The sequence below is a fragment of the Dermacentor albipictus genome, chromosome 1, assembly GCF_038994185.2.
Source record: "Dermacentor albipictus isolate Rhodes 1998 colony chromosome 1, USDA_Dalb.pri_finalv2, whole genome shotgun sequence".
Classification (NCBI taxonomy): Eukaryota; Metazoa; Arthropoda; class Arachnida; order Ixodida; family Ixodidae; genus Dermacentor; species Dermacentor albipictus.
This window is the reverse complement of record NC_091821.1, coordinates 310,536,989-310,558,215: the sequence shown is the minus strand read 5'-3', so window position 1 is coordinate 310,558,215 and position 21,227 is coordinate 310,536,989. Positions and strand designations below refer to the sequence as shown.

Below are 21,227 nucleotides of genomic sequence, written 5' to 3'. Positions count from 1 at the left end.
CGACGCCGTATTGCGCGAAGTCGCTCATACTGGCCATCAATAGGTGACTTAGGTGCAGGTGCGCTGAGGTGTTTTGTTGAGTCGCGTAATGTTGGTGCATTGACATCTTCAATACTGGATGGCGATTGGATGGCATGACAGGTGGTGTTCACACATTCTTGAAATGTTGGCCAATCGATGGAAAGCACAGTGTGCGGAGCTGGGGGATGTAACCATTTCAACTGAATATATGTTGGTAGATGGCCACTTGCATGGGTGTCGAGATCAGTACATCATCGTGTAGCAGACAGCAGGCTCTTTGAAACAAGCGCAATGTCAAGACAACTGCTGTAGTAAGAGCCTCGAAGCCATGTTGGCGAGGCATCATTGATCACCATCAAGCCTTCACTAAGCATCAAGTCTGCCAAGTCTCTACCGCGGGCGTTCGTCGAAGTAGAGCCCCACATGGGATGGTGGGCATTAAAGTCGCTATGACTATGTGGGGACTTGGACAAGTTTGTAGTATGGACAGCAAATAGGAAAAGTCTATGCTCGACGTAGGGGCTATATATCCTCCAATTACTGAGAATGTGTGCCGCTTGTACTTCGGTGTTATGCAAACGTACTCGTTGGAATAATGTGGCTGAATGTCTTTACGAAGGTACGTTAAATTCCGATTAACAAAATGAGCACTTTGCTTAAATTGTGGTCATGCCTTATCCACAGTGGCACATATCTAGATATACGTAGTAAGGACGCCATGTTTGGTTCACATATTACAGCCGCGGGAAACTGGTACTTGAACATCCATTGCCGAAAGTCTGCGAGGCGGCCTCGTAGGCCTCCGGCATTCCACTGCATTATTTTGGATCTTCGTAATTGGTTTTTAAAAGACAGCTCCCTGATGCCTTATTGTAGAGCCGCGAGGAGCGGTTACAAAGCATCTAGAACATGCAGCGCAGTCTTATGTTATCTTCCACTGGTCGCCTGTATGCCCCGAAGCAGAGTCGGGTAGATCGGTCGTTTCCCGAGCTCAGAGGTAGGGGACAAGCGCGCAAGCCGAACGTGCGACTCGCTCTCGGAGGAAGAAATTGCTAATGCGAAGCCACGTGACTACTGCCAACGTCCGATGATTCGCCTATCCAAAGCTCCCGGCGCTGCCGGAAAAACCGGCGGACGTGCCGGCGGGAAGAGCGTTCGTCGAGACGCCAGCATGCAGTGGCCTAGGTTGCCAAGGTTACGGTGGGCCGTCGCCAACAGCAGCGACGCGGCGCTGCGATGACGTTTCAATTTCGATGACTGCTCCGACGACAGCGCTCGGAGCGCCTCAGAGCGCTCCAAGGGCTCTATTCTGGACACGCATGGCGGCTGCACGGCCGCCATTATCCGCCATGTTTACTCTCTGATTGGCTGTCGAAAGGTCACGTGTTTTGAAATTTGTGCCGGGAAGCGGAAGTATTGCAAAATGCAATTTTGCGTTTTCATCAAGATGACGAAACGTGACGTGGAGCTGCAAATTTTATGGACTAATAAATTTTTTTGGTTCTTGGCAGATATATTGTGATGTTAGCGCTTCAAAAAGAATGTGAGCGGTAGCGTGCAGAAGCCAGTGCAATGCATCTGCAATTGCGCGAATATGTGGTGGCGATCCAAGATATGCGCCATGCCAGCTTGCTGATTGGCTGAAGGAATATCTCGTGAGGAGCGTCACAGGAAGGGCTGTTTCGTAAACGTCATTTTGACGATGCGTGACGTTGCGCAGGGCCGCCATTGCTGAGATTTTCCGCCATAATTTTTGCTGCGACGAGCCGCGCGAATTATGCTAATGAGCAGCCATATGCAATGGCAGCCAAGAGGAATGCGTATCGCCACATTTTCCCCGTCGTTTGGCACCACGAAAATCTTTTGTTCATAACGCGTGCTCATAGTATTTGCATCGCTCTCGGTTGGTGCTGGCATTTGTGTTTTGGGCCATCGTTTTTTGAGAGAACGCGTTTATACGAAATAATATTGGTTGAATATAGCAAACTTTCAGCAATGTTGTCCACTTTTCACTGCTGCATTTGTATTGTAATCGAGATTAATGCCTTTTCGCACAATCAAAAGTTATGACAACGGCCTCTTTCTAACTTATAAAAAGAAATGTACGCAAGGCGGCGCCTTGGAGTTTCCTCCCGCGGTGCGAGTAACCAGTGAATTGAACAAGAGATGGCAGCGCCGGCGCTTGCGTCGCTCTAGTGGATATCTCTGGCGCGCGCAACGCTATCGGTGATATTCGGCCGTTTCTCAGCCAGCCGAGTCGGGCTGAGTCACTTGCGTTTCACGAAATAGCGATAACGTGGCCTAGAACGTGCGCGCATCACCACTGGTAGGTCGCGTATGTTGTCTCAAGAAAGAAAACAAGCGCGTTGGCTCCAACATGCGATGACTCATTCCATTTTCCAGGGACACGCATCCGAGCTACTGAAGCAGACGACGGCTTGTACGCAGCAGACGACGGAAGCGAGAAGCGTTTTCGACAGAATAATCATACGCTTTGAGATAGCTGCTTTATTTTTACTGCGGAGCAAAACTGTTTTGCTTTACCGATAACGCTACATTGAGTGCCTTCATTTCAGTTTCTTAGACGAAACGTCAAGTTGGCGTCACGTTACGTAAGCAAAACCGGGCCACCAGCGCCATTTTGTTTGCGTCGCGCCTACGTCACGCATCGAAGAAAATGGTGGAATGTCCAGAATAGCGCCCCAAGATAGAGGAGAGCAATCGAGAAGAACCAGCCGAACGCAGGGCGCGCACCCTCTTTCAACCAGCCGAAGACAACGCCGCTCGCGAGAGCGCTCCAGAGCGCTCAGAAACGGCCAGCCGAAGATAGCATTAGCAACCGGCGTATGTAGTCCGCAGGGAAGTGAACGCATCGTAGTTATCAGGTGTTTCAGCATGCTTCCTACGTTTTCATTTTATTGCTTATCGTTTTCAACCACCTTCGCAGACACATCACCCGACGCATTCTTGCCTGACTGTTTGGATGAGAGCGACAGCCATTCAATGTCGGATTCGGTCAGCGGGAGCGTTGTTTTACGCTGCGCATTTCTTCCACGTAATGCTGCCGAAGAAGGTATTTCGGGCTCACATTTTGATCGCAGAAGCAAACTTGGCAATGGGAGAAGTTCGACATGCAGCCGGTGGTCCATCTGTTCGGACAATATTCTTGTCTTGCTGTCGTCTGTGTCGCGACCGGTGCCTGCGGCGGCGTATCGACGTAGCAGCCTGTCTGGGAGTGGAATTGTCCCGCACCATCTTTCGAGGCACTGACATTTCGTCCTTGATTTTCTGGCAGTCTTTTGATGTCGCTTCATGTGGATCGGTACAGTTTGGACATTTAAGGTCAGTAGCATCGCAGCTATCATTTTGATAAGCCCCTCCACACCATTGGCATGCTACATCGCCCTTGCAAGCCGCGCTTACGTGTCCTATTTTGAACACTTGCGACACTGCACCGGTTTTGGCACGTAAGGGCGCACACGGTGTCTTACGTATACAACTTTTATGCAGTCAGGTAATGTTTCAGAGCCAGAGACTAGTTTAAGACACCGAGATTGACCGAAAGGGTGAATCTGCACTGTTCGTGCAGTATAGTATTCAAAAGCCTCTCGATGTCAGTGTCCGTGATTTCATATCCACGTCAGAGATAACGCCAGTCGAGGTACGCTAAAAGCAGCGTGGCTGCCTTTAGCGTATCGAGAATTGGCTTGTTCACGTGAACTGAGAGGATGTCCTTCCATGCGTTAGTTCTGATCTCGCTGACTTGGCCTGGAGCAATTCTTTCAAAATACTCTGTTAAGCTTTGCCTGTTCAGGGGGTTAAGATTGTGAGTTGCTGTGGTAGGGACGTAAGAAACACTGAATTATTCCTTACCAGTGTCCTACCAGGGCAACGATTCACGGTCTATTTATGTCCTCCAGAGTTGTCTCTTCAAGCGACGACCCGCGTCAAGTGTGAAATCATTGTCCGATTCCATTTATTCAACTGTTGAGCTGTCGGAAGATTCAAGGGCGAGAATGGAAGGGCCAGTGCTGTCCCTTGTCTTCGATGCAGCCAGTGGTGGTACACCATGGTCAAACGCTTGGTTGTAATTTCTATCCCCCATCCTGGAGGATGACGATGTTCCCTGTGCACATCCTCTGAAGTCGGAAAACATCCGGGACACGAGAAAATGAAGAGACCACATGTATTGGAGTTCTTCTTACAAGGCACTACTTCCACTACGTCGGTTAATCCATCAGCGAGAATCTAGATTTGTTGAGACATATTGTTCCTAGTAGCTATGCCACTAGTTTCTATTCGGTGCGCGCTTGTTCAGCTAGCCTGCTGTGGCTCTGCCTGCAGAGTGGGAACACTGAAACCAACCGTGCACTTTGACGTGCGATCACGTGTTGGGCCACCAGGTTTCGCTTTAATCGCGTTGCGATATGCTCCCTCCCATTGAGTTTCTCACTCTATGCTCCCTCCTATGTTTTTACTTCCTCCACGATTCCCATGTTGGCTGAGCCGACCTAGGGCTCTATTCTGGACATTCCGCCATTTTCTTCAAGGCATGACGCATGTGCGACGCGTACAAAATGGCGCTGATGGCCCCGTTTTGCTTTCATAACGTGACGCAAAGTTCACGTTTTGCCTAAGAAACAGAAATGAAGGCACTGAACCTCACATTCTCGATAAAGCAAAACGATTTTCCTTCCAGTAAAAATTAAGCAGGTATTTCACAGCGTGCGATTATGCTGTCAAAAGCGCTTATCGCTTCCATCGTCTGCTGCGTACAAGCTGTCGTCTGCTTCATTAGCTAGGATGCGTGTCACCGCGAAATAGAACAAGTCATCGCATATTGGTGCCAAAGCGCTTGTTTTTTTACTGTGAGACAGCATGCGCGATCTGGGCTCTATTCTCGACATTCCGCCATTTTCTTCGAGGCGAGACGCAAGTACGACGCGTACAAAATGGCGCTGATGACCCCGTTTTGCTTTCGTAACGTGACGCACACTTGACGTTTTGCCTAAGAAATTGAAATGAAAGCACCGAACCTCAGGGTGCGGAAACTCCCTGTACTTCCCTTGTGACACTCAGCCCCATGCCGACACGAGGCGGCTGCGCCGCTTCCACCACCGGCGGTTGTCAAACATCCAACTGGAAATAACTCACAAACAAAACAATGCCTCCATGACGTCACTGATGAAGTCAGAAGGTAGAGGGAGAGGCGCGCCACCGGGAGGAGGATGCTTGCCGCGGAACCCCCCTTTCCCACTTCGCATGGAAGCGGGCCGTGTTCGTGCTCTCTTGCAGGTCCGCTGGCCGCGCAGCGACATTGGCCAAATCACGGAGTAGGACCCACTGAAGTGTGCCGTGTTTACGAAGCTCTTTTCTGCTATTTACCTTGAAAGCTTCCATTCATTTTTGAAGCACTGGGACAGCGCTCGTACCCACCAGTGCCAAGCAATCATAATGAAACATACTTATATAGCAAACCGTCGTTAACTGTCAATGTTCGCCCGTAATACATTACTTTTCGTCATTTCGTGAAAGCAGTCGATTTGAAATTCTTAACTTGTGGTTAAGTTTGGGGCTACAGTTCAACTAGCCCACACATAAAGTGAGGGTTAGTGTGAAGAAAATAACTTCCTGGCACCATCAATCGTTAATTTTGTTCGTGTGTTACGAAGTGGATAAGCTAAAGCTGGCCGATTCCTCAGCCAGCCAAAATTCAACACAAGTAAAAGTTGAACGTCTTTGTTTTTATTCACACATTCCGTACTGAAAAAAGACTGACCACCACGCAGTGCAGAAGTGCCAATCTGCAAGAAGCAATTTTTATTCATATGTGAAATTAGTACATAATGAGCGAACATAGCTTCCAGAATATCCAAACCAATGCGAAAATTAACAATCGCGTGCTGGGCAGACGGAACTTGACTATCACGTATGTCATCAAGGGGAGACATGTTGGGCCTTACAGAGAGAAGGTAGAATACAATACGTGTAACTCATTGATAGTATGAGATGTAAGGACCCAAATAATTTTAAACCGGCTACATGCATCTGCATGAACAGGAAGTAGCCTATAATTGTTCTCATCATTTGAACTACATGCCGAATGAGGGAGCATATTTCTATAGCGCTTACAAGCGCATATAATCTGCCTGTTGTCATATTTTGTGTCGTATTCATAATTACAGAAAAGTCGAGTATTAGGACTGTTATGATCGACTTGTCGGGTGTGAGAGGAGTTCAGGCGCGCTCCCCCACGTCGAAATGATTGCCCTCTTCTCCGAGTCGACGACACGCTTTTCCCCAGGCTGACACAAAAGGATGCAAAGCAAGAAGGCGCCCTCCCGCTCTCTGAGCTGACGCAAGAGAGTGTAGGGCAAACCAAAAAGGGAAGAAAGTGCCCTCTCGCTCTCCGAGCTGGCAAAAAAGGGTGGACGGCGCAAACCACTGCAACTCCACAGGCTCCGTAAGAAGACGGCGACGACAACGGGACCTCCAGTGGTTATTTAAGGCCGGGCTGGCCCACGTGTTAAGGAGGCCGCTCGAGACTCAGATGACAGTCACATCCATGTACCAATAAATAATAATAATAATAATAATAATAATAATAATAATAATAATAATAATAATAATAATAATAATAATAATAATAATAATAATAATAATGTTTATTTCCCGTCAAGAAAGACGGAGGAGGCTGCAGGTAAAAGCTGCACGACCAAGCGGCAGCTTGACAGCGGCGCGCGCAGCCCCCTCTACAAAGCGGCAGTAAAAAAGGTTACAGGAAGGAACGCCGAACACGTACATATGCACCGAAATGGACACAAGGGATGAACACAAAAATCATCCAATGACAAAGACTAGATACCTTATACATAGTGTTGCCGTGGGAATAAAGTGAATACAAGCATTCTGATTTTTTTTTCATCCTCACTTGTCCGGCTTCGTCGTCGTTTCCTGACTCCGGCGGTGAAGGCCCACCTCACCCGGTCGAGATTATATCAGGATACTATTTTGACAGCATTCATAAAAAACCTAATAGCACTCTTCATCACAAGGGGGATTACCAAGTCATACTTAATTAGCGTTAAATAGTTTATAGTTGTATTACTGGTATTATTAAATAAACTTTGCCTACAAAACAAATAACATTGCTCCTCGTCATTAATACAGGTGCTCAAAAACTTGCACACACTGATACTGAGCCTAAAGCAAGGCAACTGAGCATATAGTAGCGTCGACGCTGCAAAACTCAGATAATATAGAGAGCTTAAACCATCTTTAGTACGATATCTTGGCAGTGGTGAATCAAAACGCAACAGTAAATTACGTGCGTGCATTCTTTTGCCGTCATTGCTCTTGAAATTTGATAAAACATCACGGCTGTGTCTTTTCTTCTTCCATTTAGCCTTGGCTGTATGTGCAGCCCCAACGAACACACACTCAAGCCTTTCAGTGCAAGTATTTCACCGACAGCAGATGGCCGGCTGCCGCCACGACGAATGGGTCGAGCGACACTGCCTTTATGTCAGTCCACTCCGGCTTGCACAGAACTGGTTTGCTCATGCAAAATGAGTGCCTGCTCAGAAAATTAAGTGAAATACTTGTGCTTACCTGCTGTCAGTAGGAAACCTGAAAAACTTCGCAGAACTGGAATTCCCGGTGTTAGAACACCACAGAGCCGCGCAACACATGGGATGCCCCGTTTAGCCATGTTCGTCTAATGCTTGGGTGACTCTTGCGCCTTCCATTCGTTGCACGCCTGATCAAGCTTCTCGGTCTTATCTTTCCCATCTTCATACTTGGATCGACAACTGAAGCCGATGACGAAGCGCGATCCGATTTGTGATATCGCTGATCGAGTGGCAAGGGTGAGCGGAGGTAAGCTCGACGGACGAACGAAGACAACCACTTCCCGCGTATCTCCCGATTTAAAATTCACAAAAATAAAAATAAAAAAGTAAGTTAGGATGTCCGGCAGCCGCTTGGAGCGCGCATGTTCCTTGAAACAGAAACCAGCACTCGCTTTCCGGGGGTTGCCGAACCTAACGTTGTTGGTAAAGCAAAACAGTTTTTATCCTCAGTAAAAAATAAAGTAGCCAGCTCAAAGCCTACGTTTACTCTGTCAGAAACGATTCCCGCTTCCGTCGTCTGCTTCATTAGCAAGGATGCGTGTACCCGGGAAGCGGAATGAGTCATCATATATTGGCGCCAACGCACTTGTTTTCTACCTTGAAACAACATACGCGACCTACCAGTGGTGATGGCGCACGTTCCAGGCTGCGTTATCGCTATCTCGTGAAACGCAAATGACTCAGCCCGACTCGGTTGGCTGAGAGAGAGAGAATAAAACTGGTGATGGTGGTGCAGGTTGGGGTATGTATTCGTCTGAATACGACGCCAGTCCCTCTCCTGTTGGCTGTTTAAATCGGAGTGAGGATGTCCAAAACGTCTCCGCTCCTGCATTTGCTGTAGAAGGATGTCCCGAGAATTCGGTGGAAGGTCGTCGCTAGGCCATGCCGTTGCTCGGACGTGCAAACCTCGAGCAATACGGTCTGCCCTAGCGTTTCCTGCCAGTCGCTCGTGTGCCGGACACCAGACGATAGTGTGGTGCCCCTCTAGTTGATCAAGTGACTAAAATTTTGATTATTGATTTGGGTGCCGTTCCTTGTAAAAACAGACGGCAAGCCGCTTGTGAGTCGGATAATATGACAGCCGAATTGGTTTGGCGCTCGGCATCCTGAATGGCCAAGGCGATGGCTGCAGCCTCTGCCACGCAAGGCGAGGCGGTTTTGAAGGATGCCGTTGTTATGTTGTTGTTGCATGTAAGTACTATGGTGAAAGTGTCTGAGCTGGCTCGACTGGCATCCGTATAATACACCCCCGGTCCTGAGAGACGGCCGAATATCACCGTTACGCGTGGCAGAGGTATACCCGCCTGCGCGACGCAAGCGCCGGCGCTGCCATCTCTTGTTCACTTCGCTACTTACCCGCACCGCGTGAGGAAACTTCAAGGTGCCGCCTTGCGTACATTTGTACATTTCTTTTTATAAATCCAAAAGCCGCCGTTGTCATAGCCTCTAATGATGTGAAAAGTCATTATTCTCGATTACAACACAAACACAGCAGTGAAAAGTGCAATAAGTTGCAAAATGTTTGTAATCTTCAACGAATATTATTACAAATAAACGCGTTCTATTAAAGAATGATGGCCCAAAACACAAATGCTAACAACACCTGAGTACGATGCAAATTATATGGGCACGCGTTATGAACAAAAAATTTTCATGGCGCCAAACGACGGGGAAAATGCGGAGATACGCATGCCTCTCAGTGACCATTGCATATGGCCGCTCATTAGCATGATTCGCGTGCCGCACCACAAATTATCACGGAGAATCTCTGCAATGGCGGTCCAGCGCAAAGTCACGCAACGTCAAATTGACGTTTACGAAACGGCACTTCCTGTGACGCTCCTCACCGGATATTCCTTCAACCAATCAGCAAGCTGACATGGCGGCCATCATGCACCACCACCACCACATATTCGTGAAAGTGCAGATGCATTGCAAGGGCATCGCTACAGCTCATTTTCTTTTCAAAGCACTAACGTCGCAATGCCAAGGACCATAAAAAAGTATTAGGTGATAAAATTGAAACTCCACGTCATGTTTCGTCATCTTGATGAAAACGCAAAATTGCATGTTGCAAAACTTCTGTTTCCCCGAAACAAATTTCAAGGCACGTCACCTCTCGATAGCCAGTCAGCATGTCAACATGGTGGATAATGGCGGCCGTGCAGCCACCATGCGTGTCGAGAATAGAGCTTCTACTAGAGGTCATGAGCGCATGTTCTAGGCCGCATTATCGCTATCTCGCGAAGCGAAAGTGACTCGGCTGGCTGAGAAACAGCCGCATATCACCACAGCGTTGCGCGTGACAGAGGTACCCGCTTGCGTGGCGCTGCCATTTCTTGTTCGCTTCGTTGCTCGCTTGCACAGCATAACAAGGCGCCGCCGCCTTGCGTACATTCCTTTCTATAAATTGTCGCCGTAGTCATAACCTCTCATGAAGCGAAAAGTCAATCTTTATTGTTATTGCCAACAGACACGTGTTTTTGAATGATAGTGGATAATGGTGACCGTGTAGCCGTCATGCGTGTCAAGCTAGGAGCCCCCGCTCGCAGCTTTCGTAGACACTTAGCGCTACAGTCTCCTCTAGTATTGTAGGAAAGTATCGCGGTAATGCATATATTCCTAGATCACGAAATGGACTGAACATTCACCGCCGGGAATTGTCTTCTTTTTCTGCAGCACACATGCACCGTCAGTCTGACACACCTGGCAAAGGCATACAGCCAAATCGTATGGTAAAAGATGACATAAGCAAGATCACTACGATACGACGCTCAGGCTATTTCGATCTCGTGGAATGAATGCCGTGTAGCCCCAAGAACACGCACTTTGATCGAAAGCGCACTTCTATCGCATCTTTGGGTGGTGCGAAGGGAAATGCAATAATCGAAGCAAGAACAAAATGCAAGCGGTTTAAAGGTTCGCGACTTACAAGTCATCGTTCTTGCGCTGTTGGGCCATTCCGCAAGAGATTGGCCCGAACGTGGTGATGTGGCCTTACGCCAAGCTGCACTTTTGCGGCCGTTACTCTCTCATGCCACAGCGTGCAAGCTATCCTAGCTTTGCCTTCCAAGTTACTGCATTATCATTTTAAAGGCTACGAGAAGCGCAAAACTGGTCTGTGTAAACCGCTAGCAGTTATGCTGGGCCGGCGCGGCATGTTGTAGCAGTGGATTGTTTATGCACAATAAATTAACCATAAACGCTTCAATTAACCATCGAGGTCTGGTAACGTGCGGAAACAACTCCCGAGGCCGCGCAGGGAGACGTCCTTCAAGAATTGCAGAACGCGCCATCGGGCTACAAGAATTCATTCGTTGGAGTTGAGATCGGACATTGTTTCAAGGCAAACGAAACTACAAAACAAGCTTACCATAACATCAGCAACTCTCACGTGGTTGTCAGTGTTTTGCATCAATATTTGTGCGACAGAACATCCAGGCAGAACACAGAACAGCGTGTTCTGCTTTATGTGCAAACCGTATAAAAAGCGTAAGTAGCAAGAACAGACCCGAAGCGGAACAACCGGAGCTGAAGTGGTTGCCCACCTCATGAATGGCTCGGAAGGAATGATGCTTCCATTTCGCACTGAAAGACAAGTGCGAATACTTGCAGAGAATTACGCGCACTTTTTCCATAAAACACGGCATCAATGTACACAGCATCAAGTGCACGTGTGTGCATTTGGTTGAGGGCCACAAGCAGGAACCAACGTACGCGGATGACGTTTCAGTTACGGCAGTTTGACGACAAGCGGTTCCGAAAACACCGTGTATGCGTATGCGCCGCACAAAGCCTGCATGTGTGGCCTGGCTGGTACTCTGAAAGCGTTCAACATGCGCAAACATTCCCAGGTTGGTTTCGGGCGCATGTCCGTGGCACGCTTCCGCCGTTGTGCTGCTGCGGCACCGACCGATCTTTCGTTGTCACACACAAGAGTCGAGCAAGTCTCGACAGCGCTATCACATCGTCAAAACATGTACAAGAATTCGCTTAAGATATGTGCGCACCTTTATCATTGTTCGGCACTTTGAGCGCAGCGACAGAATCGGATAATTCGAATCTAGAAGAAACAGAAGAAAAGAATAATAAGAAGCTAAAGAAAAAACACCTGTCAACGCCAAAGCTACAACCCGTCATGTACACTCGAGCCATAAAAGTATGAAAATGTACAAATAAAGCCGCACTGTAATGCTGTAGAACTTATCATGTGGAAATTGCAATCTCGTTCGAGGCTCGATTGTCCCGAGCCACAGGAGCTCGCGACACGACGCACACTTGCGGCTGCAGACGGATGTGCACGGATCGATATTGAAAGCAGCCAATGCACATGAGGCGACACAATGGCACGCATCGACGTCGTCACTTGTTGTCCTCCCGCTGGAGCATGGCGAAGTGCAGGAAGACCTGCTCGAGCGTGAGCTGCGCCACCGAGTAGTCGGCCACGTTGAAGACGCCCTTGGCCTGGTCCATGACGTCGAACACCTCGGCCCAGCTCAAGTCAGGCGCCGACAGATGGAACTCGAGCAGCCCGTTGTGGGCGCCGATCAGCTCGATGCCCGGCAACCGCGCCTGCATGTAGTTCTTGACGCCGTCCACCTCGGTGCCCAACGACTCGTCCTTGCTGCTGAACGAGCTGTGCGACGTGAGCGAGGTGGCCGACGGCTTGGCGCCGGCCACCTTGATCATGATGGAGTAGCCGCTGCCGAACTTGTTCTTGAGGTGCTGCGGCGAGCCGAGGCAGCACAGGCGGCCGTTCACCATGATCGCCAGCCGGCTGCACATGGCCTCGCACTCCTCCATGCTGCATTGGCCGCGCGCGGCTTCGTATTGGTCGCTGGCTGGCACGTGCGCCTCGGATCGAGGGGGACGCGGTTACGCGATGCGGCTCCGGTGCGAACGCTGTGCACCACAGCGAGGAGACGGCCAGGGGCGCAGAAATTACCGCAGCGTACACACAGCGAGGGTGGCTACAGTTTGGCCTCGCGCCACTGAGACTCCCGAAGTTGAAAAAGACGGTAAGCCATATAAAGCGACGAAGAACATCGGCTAATCGTAGTCTTCTAACTACACTATACCGACGCTGTACAGCGCGCCCTTATTGATCTCATTAGAACTGTATTTTACTGAAGAGATTAGGTTACAATTAGGTTAATTGATGAGTACTAAAGTTGTGGTACTGTTCATTCAGCAACGAATTATAAACGATTATCTGAGTGGGTTGCTTTGGTGGAACGCGCGACGTGTAGCTGCGTGTGTGACTCGGCTCAAGTGAAGAATCGTACGAAAGAATCGGATAATCCACCATTCGTTAGCAGCCATGTTCGTGGGCACCAATCTCGCACGCTTTCTTTGCCGCACCGAAAAATTACAACTACAGACGCTCTCTCTCCGCGGAAAAAATGGGTTTGGATATGTCTGACTATGTTGCAACTCCTGCAGTGTAGTTCTCGCGTCGAAATTAATATTCTAGATTTTCGTAAAAATCATATTTTTTGTGTATCGCTTTTTATTTTCTGCACGATCAGTGTTTAGTACTCTTCGGAACTGACCCTGTCATTTGCTTCGTAGTTCTTGTTTTTGTATCTTTCTATATTATTTTATTATTTTTATTGAGAGCAAATGAGAACTGCTTTTGTTATTATTCTTTTACTCGTTCTACTCCTTTTTCAACGCCTTTGTTCGATCAGGACACCACAAAATGTCTTGCGCCATGTAGAAGCACGCGTACCGAATTCGTTTTTTGACGCGTCTCACCCACTGACCCCTTGACGCCCGTGCTGGGGAGTGCGTGTTTGTGCGTATATATATATATATATATATATATATATATATATATATATATATATATATATATATATATATATATATATATATATCCTCAGCATTCTCAATGATGAAAAGAATTACCACAGGAATGCACCATGAATAACAACGTTACCACTGAGTAAGCTCTTTAGCGCTCGGGTTTTTTCCATTTTTTTAACATTCACTCAATTTGATCAGGACACCACAGAATAGCTTGCGCGTTCGTCGATAATGTAAAAGCAATCGTAACGGGGATCGTGTCAACGAGCTGTACACTGCCAATGGTAAGGGGAGTGAGGAATGCGCCGTGAATAACCCCGTTACCAACGAGTGATCACTTTGGCCCTCGGCTCTCTCCCTCATGCCTTTTAATTTCCTTCTGTCCTTTCGTTTCTTTGTGTCTCACTGTTTTCTTTTCTCGTTAATTTTGCGTTTGAAAAAAAAAAATGACTTTACTGATGTTTCGGCCGGGGTCCGGCCTTTCTCATTTGGGCTATTCCTTGATATATATATATATATATATATATATATATATATATATATATATATATATATATATATATATATACACACACACACGATCGAATTATCGCGTGCAATCTGGTCGAACCTATGGGAGGTGAGAATGATGCTGCAGCCGCGGACGATGAGCTCCTGCAGCGTGTTCCAAACGCAGCGCTTGGCCACCGGGTCCATACCGGTGGACGGCTCGTCCAGAATCACCAGCTGCGGGCTGCCCATGAACGCCACCGCTGTGCTCACCTTGCGCTTGTTGCCTCCACTGCGTCAATGGAAAGCGCCGCGTTGCAAGGTCACGCGCCTGTGCGCCCTGAAACAACAGTACTGCGTTTTCCACAAGGAGCGTGCAGCGTGCCTGTAGGTGTCCAGTGTGCTGTCCAAGTGGGGCGTGAAGTAGAAGAGCTGCGCGAGCGCGCGGCACACGACCCCGAGGCGGTTCTCGGGTATGCCCCGGATGCGCGCGTACAGCGTCAGCACCTCGCGGCCTGTCAGGAAGCCCGGCAGCGCGTCCGTTTGCGGGCAGTAGCCGATCCGCCGGCGAACCTGCGCGGATGGCGACCGAGCTGAACTTGGCCCGTGCGACTGAAGTGCAGAGTGAGCAGGCCCACAAGCACTTACAGTTCGACAGCCGATGGCCAGAGCGTTTGGTTCCGTTTCTGTTCTCACCGCATATTCCAGTGCAGGGCTCACCTGCTTCGTATCACTGGTGACCGAATAGCCGTCGACGAAGGCCTCGCCAGCGCTAGGCCCGATGGTGGCGGTGAGCATGTTGAAGGTGGTCGTCTTGCCGGCGCCGTTGATGCCGAGCAGGCCAAAGCATTCGCCCTTGCGCACGCCGAACGAGAGCTCGTGCACGGCGCAGAACGAGCCGTAGACGCGCGACAGCCGCCGCAGCACCAGCACGTCGCGTTTCGCCAGCTCCGACACGCTCGAAGAGAGCACGCGCTCCTTCTCCTCGGCCACGTCATCGTCCTCCTGCATCTGCTGCTGACGCCGAGGAGACGAACAGCACGGGAACACGGTTCAGTGACGTGTTAAAGCGCTGACGCGGTCTAACACAAGGACCTATAATCCGGAACTGGCAGCCACGTGTGTGCTCTTGTTTGTTTGTTTTTACTCGTTATGAGACGTTCTAGTATCAGTCTACACAGTTTCCTCGTGCTGTATCCGGCAGAAGTACACAGTTGCAAGCGTGCAAGATGCCTGCTGGCGCTGGGTGGGCGCGTTACCGTCGACGACGCGCCTATGACGAACGCGTTGTAACGAACTGAAACTATACACTCCCTTTACGAGACCGGCCGGCACTTCAGCGCTAACGGTACTGTGCGTGCGCATCTCAAGGAACTTTATTCAACTGCGAATCTTTCTTTGAGAAAACCGTATGAGTTTTCTTCATAGCGTGGCGCTACACTCAGGTGGGTGGCAGTTTTTCTTTTCGTGAACCTTCCTCCGCCTTGCAGTCTTCCACAAAACTGATTTGCCATATTTACTATACTTCTACTGACAAATCAATGGTTCGGTTTGCTTCCTCTTTGGCATGTTGATAGTCCTGTCAAAATCATACAGGAAAATGGTTTAGAAAGAAACGACTTGTGACACATTACGTAGCTCAAGGCTGACGAAGACACGGGAGATATACGACAGCGATTGCTATAGCTCCAATCCGTACCAGCTATCAAGATCGCCGCGTTTGTCAGTTTTGACTGGTACGGTAGCTCAAAATGTATTCCCACGACGCCTGTAAATGTATTTCCACCACGCCTGGATCGGCGCGTGCCGATCCAGGCGTGGTATTTCTGCTACGCCCGTCGTGGCTCGCAAACGATGTCGTTTGCAGCGGAACAGCATTGGTGGCACTGACCTCGTTAGGTGTGACCGACGTGCGTCTAGCCGAGCCGCTGACGGTGAGCCGCTCGGTGAAGAAGCCGGCCTTCGCCTCGCATGCGCAGAGCACGGCCAGTCCCAGCAGCGCGTGCAGGATGAACGCCAGCAGTGCGCGCGCGATGCCCGGCGATCCCCACGACAGCAAGTCCGGCTGCCAGTCGATGCACTCGTTCTGACGACAGTAGTCTGCGACAAGCACACCAATGCACGTCCGCTGAGCGAGCAACGTCGCAGCTACCTTTTAAATGGCGACTGCTGTTTGTACGTTACGAAGACGTACACGAGGATGGACACGACTTCTCAGTGACAGCAGACATGCCAAAGTTTTGTCGCAACGTTGTGACACGCCGGCACTGACACAATGTAAAATTAAATGGCGGCCTTTGCCATATCGTTAATGCCAGTAATCATCGAGGTAGGAGCGAAAGGGAAAAGCGCTCCGGCTTTTACCCATATTCTGTGATAATGGTACCAAATACATTGTACTTATCTGACACGATGCGAGGCAAATGCAGTGCCTCTAAATGGTACGCGGAACATGTTATAGTGATTCATATGGTTTTCACAATGTCATATATTCTGCTCTGCTCTATATAGAGTGTCGGAACGCGCCTACCCTTGCAGCAATAGCGCGCCCGGTTGGGCGCGATCTCGCAGAGGACGTTTTGCGTGTAGTAGTCGTTGCAGACGATGTTGAAGTGCGCGTTGCGGTACAGGCTGCAGAAGGCTCGACCCAGCGCGTACATCGGCAGCATGTACGTGAAAGCCGTGTCCACGGTGTCGATCACGTGCTCTAAACCGGGCTTGCCCCTCCACTCGAGCACCGCCACCAACACCAGGCCGCACACGCCTGGCACGGGAAGGCAAAAGAAGTGATATTAATGACTTGGAAGGTCGAACCAAGGCGCTTTCTTCAAGTGCGACGGCCCTATTCTCCACCAATCCCTTTCGTCCGCCATACTTTTGGCATGACGCGGTGCGCGGCGTGGCGGGACTTAGCTTGCTGGTGTAAGCCAATCACCACGAAATCGCTGGACCCAAAATATGGTCCCGAAAGGTATATGCGCGTCATGCCACCTTATTAAGCGCACCTGCAGCGAAGAAGACTGTGGCGATACGAACGTAGGCGGCCGTGTGGGTGCGGAAGCAGAACGACATCGCCGCGATCATGGGCAGCCACGAGATGCCGAAGTAGAAGAACAGCAGGAACATTACCGCTGGAAAGACATAAGGTACACAGTTCAAGTGAACACTTGCGCTTGCCCATCTTAGCGCCTGTATGTATTATGAACAACTACAGTCAGTAGCACATCCAAGGTAGCCTAAATTACAAAGAAAATGGGGCGAGTTGGAGGGGGGGGGGGCGGGAGCTCCTCAAAAGCATACAGAGAACGGCGTGCGAAGGAAGGGCGGGACTTCGCTGCACGCTGAATATATACTGTCAGCGCTGAAGCGCCGCATGCCCGGGCAGGGTCGGTTCGGCACCGGTTCTCATGCCTGAATCCTCTATAGTGACTGTATTTGCTAAAAAAGATTAAAAAAACTATAGTGATCGCTTCCGTATCTTATTGCGCTCCCACCATAGCAGCACCAATTGTAATAATCTCTGTCTGAGTTCAACTTTTTTGTAAACATGTACTAAAGTATATAATCTAAGCTGCTGTAGTTACATACTAATCCAGTGCCATAATGACAGAGGGTGAGGGGTCGAAGGCAAAACGGGGCCCGTGTTCACAGAAAAGTCATTACGGTAAAATTGTTCACGATATCATTGAGAAAAGCAGATGCCAGCCAGAAGTGACATCATACATATAATATTATCGAAGGCGGCTGGTTGGCGAGTGGCAAATAGCACTTACGAACAAGAAGCTTTGCGAACTTGGCTACAGGTTACGAGCAAGCTTTGAAAGCGCCAGGCGTCCTGACTGCGTCCGTCCACTAACGCACCAACGAGACGCGCTGCCAGTAACGCTCAGCGCGTGTAGGGCGCACCTCGCTCGCGCAGCTCGGTGAAGCCCTGGGTGTTAAAGAGGCGGAAGGTGGACATGACGAGCAGGCACGATGAGATGTAGAGGAGCAGCGACCAAATGGCGTAGGCCGCCCAATAGGCGATCATGTTGAGGCCCGAGATGCGCTGCAGGTGGCGCGAGTTGCTCACGTGGTCCACCACCAGGAACACCGAGAAACTGGCGATCAGGAACGAGGTGCCGAAGATGGTCTGCTGGCCTATCTGGAAGCTCTCGCGGTGCATTGTGATAAGCTTGTTGGCCTGCCAAAGATAAAGTTCGCAGATGTGCCAACGTTCACAAAACGTCTCAAACTGCCGTCCGCGTTTGGTCTTCGTTGTAGCGAACGTCTCGTTATCGTTAGCGAATTTAGTCATGCCGATCAGTTTTGTAACTGGAGGGAGCTCAAACAGCGGCCGATGCCGGAACGCTCCGACTTAAGAGCAGCGTAGATACGGGTCCAAAATCTCGGTCAGCTGCGAGGACACACTCTGTGGCCGAAGCTGAAAGGACGCTCATACGAGCAGCAGTCGGGTTTTTAATAGAACCTTCAGATGTAGCTAATATGAACTTCAACTGTAACAGTTTCGGGTTGGTTCTGATCTCGTTTGACGCTAAAGCAAAACAAAACGCGGCTAAAAAAAATTGAGGAGCCAGTCCACTAACTGTAGGTGGATGACCAGCGAAGTTGTAGCACATCGCACAGGGTTAGACAAGGGTGCATCTATTTATTTTCGTCATTTGGTAATGGTAGTGACGATAGCGTTGCGATTACTGCGATATACACTGATTGGTTCGGTTACAACCTTAGACAGAATCTTGGCCAAAGTTAAATCTATACACAACCATTGTTGAGTGGATGAATGACTTGGATTGGTGTGGCACTTCAAACGAAATTCTTCAAGCACAAACTGAGGGACCAATTTCTTGTCTGGTTTTGAAATGTCCACATTGAACGCTCTAACGATGGTCACAGGGGTAGTCTTAACACGGTTAACCTATGCAAAGTGCGTGGTCGTGAACTTCTCGTTCTGTCCTGTTTATTCGTGTTGTCCTGTTTATTCAGGTGTACCACAAGGCTCCGTGCTTGGACCCCTCCTATTTCTCATATATATTAACGACTTACCTTCCTGTGTTTCATCTCAAATTCACCTATTTGCTGACGACTGCGTAATTTACAACGAAATAACTCGCGACGAGGATGTTACCAGGCTCCAAGCTGACCTTAATGCCATTTCTGCATGGTGCAATTTATGGTTAATGGAACTAAATGCTAACAAGTGTAAATTCATGCGTGTATCTCGAACTACCAGTGTACCACCTGTGTACTCCCTTAATAACACTCCATTAGAATTGGTAACAACTTACAAGTACCTTGGCCTTCACATCACCTTTGATCTTACTTGGAATACCCACATCACCCATATAATAAGTAACGCTAACAGAATGCTAGGTTACTTACGACGCAACTTTTCCAAAGCACCTTCTTCCTTAAAATTAATCCTCTATAAAACTCTAATACGACCCAAACTTGAGTACGCTGCTTCAATCTGGGATCCAGGTCAAGCAAACCTAATACACTCACTGGAAATGGTTCAGAATAACTCTACTCGTTTCATTCTTTCTAACTATAATAGAACCGCGAGTATCAGTGCCATGAAATCTTAGCCTTAACCTACCATCCTTGTTATCACGTCGAAAATTGTTCCGTTTGTGCCTTTTTCATAAATTATTTCATCACCCGCTGCTACGCAACAAACTTATTTCTCCGCCTCCGTATGTATCACCCAGACTAGACCACATTCATAAGGTTGACATTTCATTTTGCAGATCCAACGCTTTTTTGCAGTCATTTGTACCACGCACTTCCAATGAGTGGAATCACCTCCCCGCCTCGATAGCCACTATCGCAGATCACCAATTATTGAAGAATGTCATAGCTAACACTGTATAACTAGGAACCTTTTTTTTTCATATTGTTCAACCTGTACTCACAAATGCCTTAGCTAACATTGTATATCTAGGTGCCATTTGTTAAATAGTTTTGTTTATACACATAATTTTCTGCACTAGTAGCTCCTGTTTGTTGAATTTACCCGTTTTTGCTTGTAACCACTCCCCTCTATAATGCCGTAATGGCCCTGAGGGTATGATAAATAAATAAATAAATAAATAAAAAACTCGGGTGTGCCTGGAGACATGCACAGTGGATATGACAATTCTGCCTTTCGTTTGTACGGCACATTCGCACGGTCGGTGGCATGGTCCTCTTGCGAGGCAAGGGTGTATAGTGGTACATGCAGTCGGTCCCTTGCGTATATGGCAATGCTCGTAAGTCCATGGGCTGTTCACAAACGATCCCAGTATACCCATCGACTTGAAACAGTGCATCTTGAATGCTTTCATTTATTATTATTATTATTATTATTATTATTATTATTATTATTATTATTATTATTATTATTATTATTATTATTATTATTATTATTGCTTCAACAGTTGTAAAATATGCAGGTCACCATTTCCAAAACATGTACATCTTACCGTCTTGGTGTTGATTGTTGATTCCTGCTATATGTTTTGCTTCTTGTTCGTGTTAAGCTTCCTAACTGTTAATCCTCCTACATTATCTTGTTATATGTCGATGGTAAAGTAAATATTGCGCATTTGTCCGCTGATTTTACCGGGCCATGTCCCTCAAGCCACTGATGGCTTTGACGCGCCCGTTTCTTGTACTATGTATTGTTTCTCTCCGCTTGCTTTCTCATACCTATATCCGCTTTATCCAATGCAGGGTAGCAAACAGGAGGTGAGACTGACTGGACTCCCTGCTATGTCGCTGCGGGTCGGCCCAGTATTGCACTACCTCCGGGATCGGCCCACGAAAGAGGTTACTTTTGCCCACGGACACGACAAATGCATAGGGTTGGGGGGGGGGGGGGGGGGGGAGGTACACGGTTTCACTCTATAAAGATAAGACAAGCGCTGCCCTGTGTCTTTTCCGTCTACTTTTGTTCGGTAATCACTGGCTGTGATCGTCAAAATCGCGTTGATGGTCACCGCATACCATATTTATTGTAGTACAGTAGCAGTATAGAACGTTGTCTGAAAAAACGTACACGCCAAAAGCAGAAAAAAGTAAAAACCTGACGTTTCGGAATCCGTACGAGTCTCTTATTCACAATGGAGTGAAAGCACAGAATGCCATTCTTTAGGTCAAGTCAAACGTCGTTTTCTTTATTTTTTTCTAGTTTGGCAAGTGTACGTTTTTTTATTGTTAGAATGGCAGCAGCTACTCATTCGCCGTACTATTGGCTATATATATCGCTAAATATTTGGCCCGCATATGTTGTTTACC

At 48.5% G+C, this 21,227-nt stretch overlaps 2 protein-coding genes across 3 annotated transcripts in view; both read right to left on the bottom strand.

Annotated features, from left to right (window-relative positions):
- LOC135906993 (monocarboxylate transporter 12-like) overlaps positions 1-8,709 on the bottom strand; it is an 84,075-nt gene extending 75,366 nt beyond the window's left edge. The window contains exon 1 of one of the 2 annotated variants that reach the window (XM_070531549.1): positions 7,633-8,709. The gene's annotated coding sequence lies outside the window, so the exon portion shown is untranslated. The remainder of the gene's footprint in view (positions 1-7,632) is intronic. The other variant, XM_065438641.2, reaches the window with a different exon arrangement.
- A 1,378-nt stretch (positions 8,710-10,087) lies between these two features.
- LOC135906996 (phospholipid-transporting ATPase ABCA3-like) overlaps positions 10,088-21,227 on the bottom strand; it is a 45,821-nt gene continuing 34,681 nt past the window's right edge. Inside the window, exons 18-25 of the mRNA XM_065438646.1 lie at positions 17,856-18,132; positions 16,955-17,080; positions 16,480-16,713; positions 15,841-16,049; positions 14,670-14,963; positions 14,335-14,522; positions 14,071-14,241; positions 10,088-12,456 (exon numbers count right to left, since the gene is read on the bottom strand). Of these exons, the coding sequence (XP_065294718.1) occupies positions 12,015-12,456; positions 14,071-14,241; positions 14,335-14,522; positions 14,670-14,963; positions 15,841-16,049; positions 16,480-16,713; positions 16,955-17,080; positions 17,856-18,132 (1,941 nt within the window). The 3' untranslated portion in view covers positions 10,088-12,014. The remainder of the gene's footprint in view (positions 12,457-14,070; positions 14,242-14,334; positions 14,523-14,669; positions 14,964-15,840; positions 16,050-16,479; positions 16,714-16,954; positions 17,081-17,855; positions 18,133-21,227) is intronic.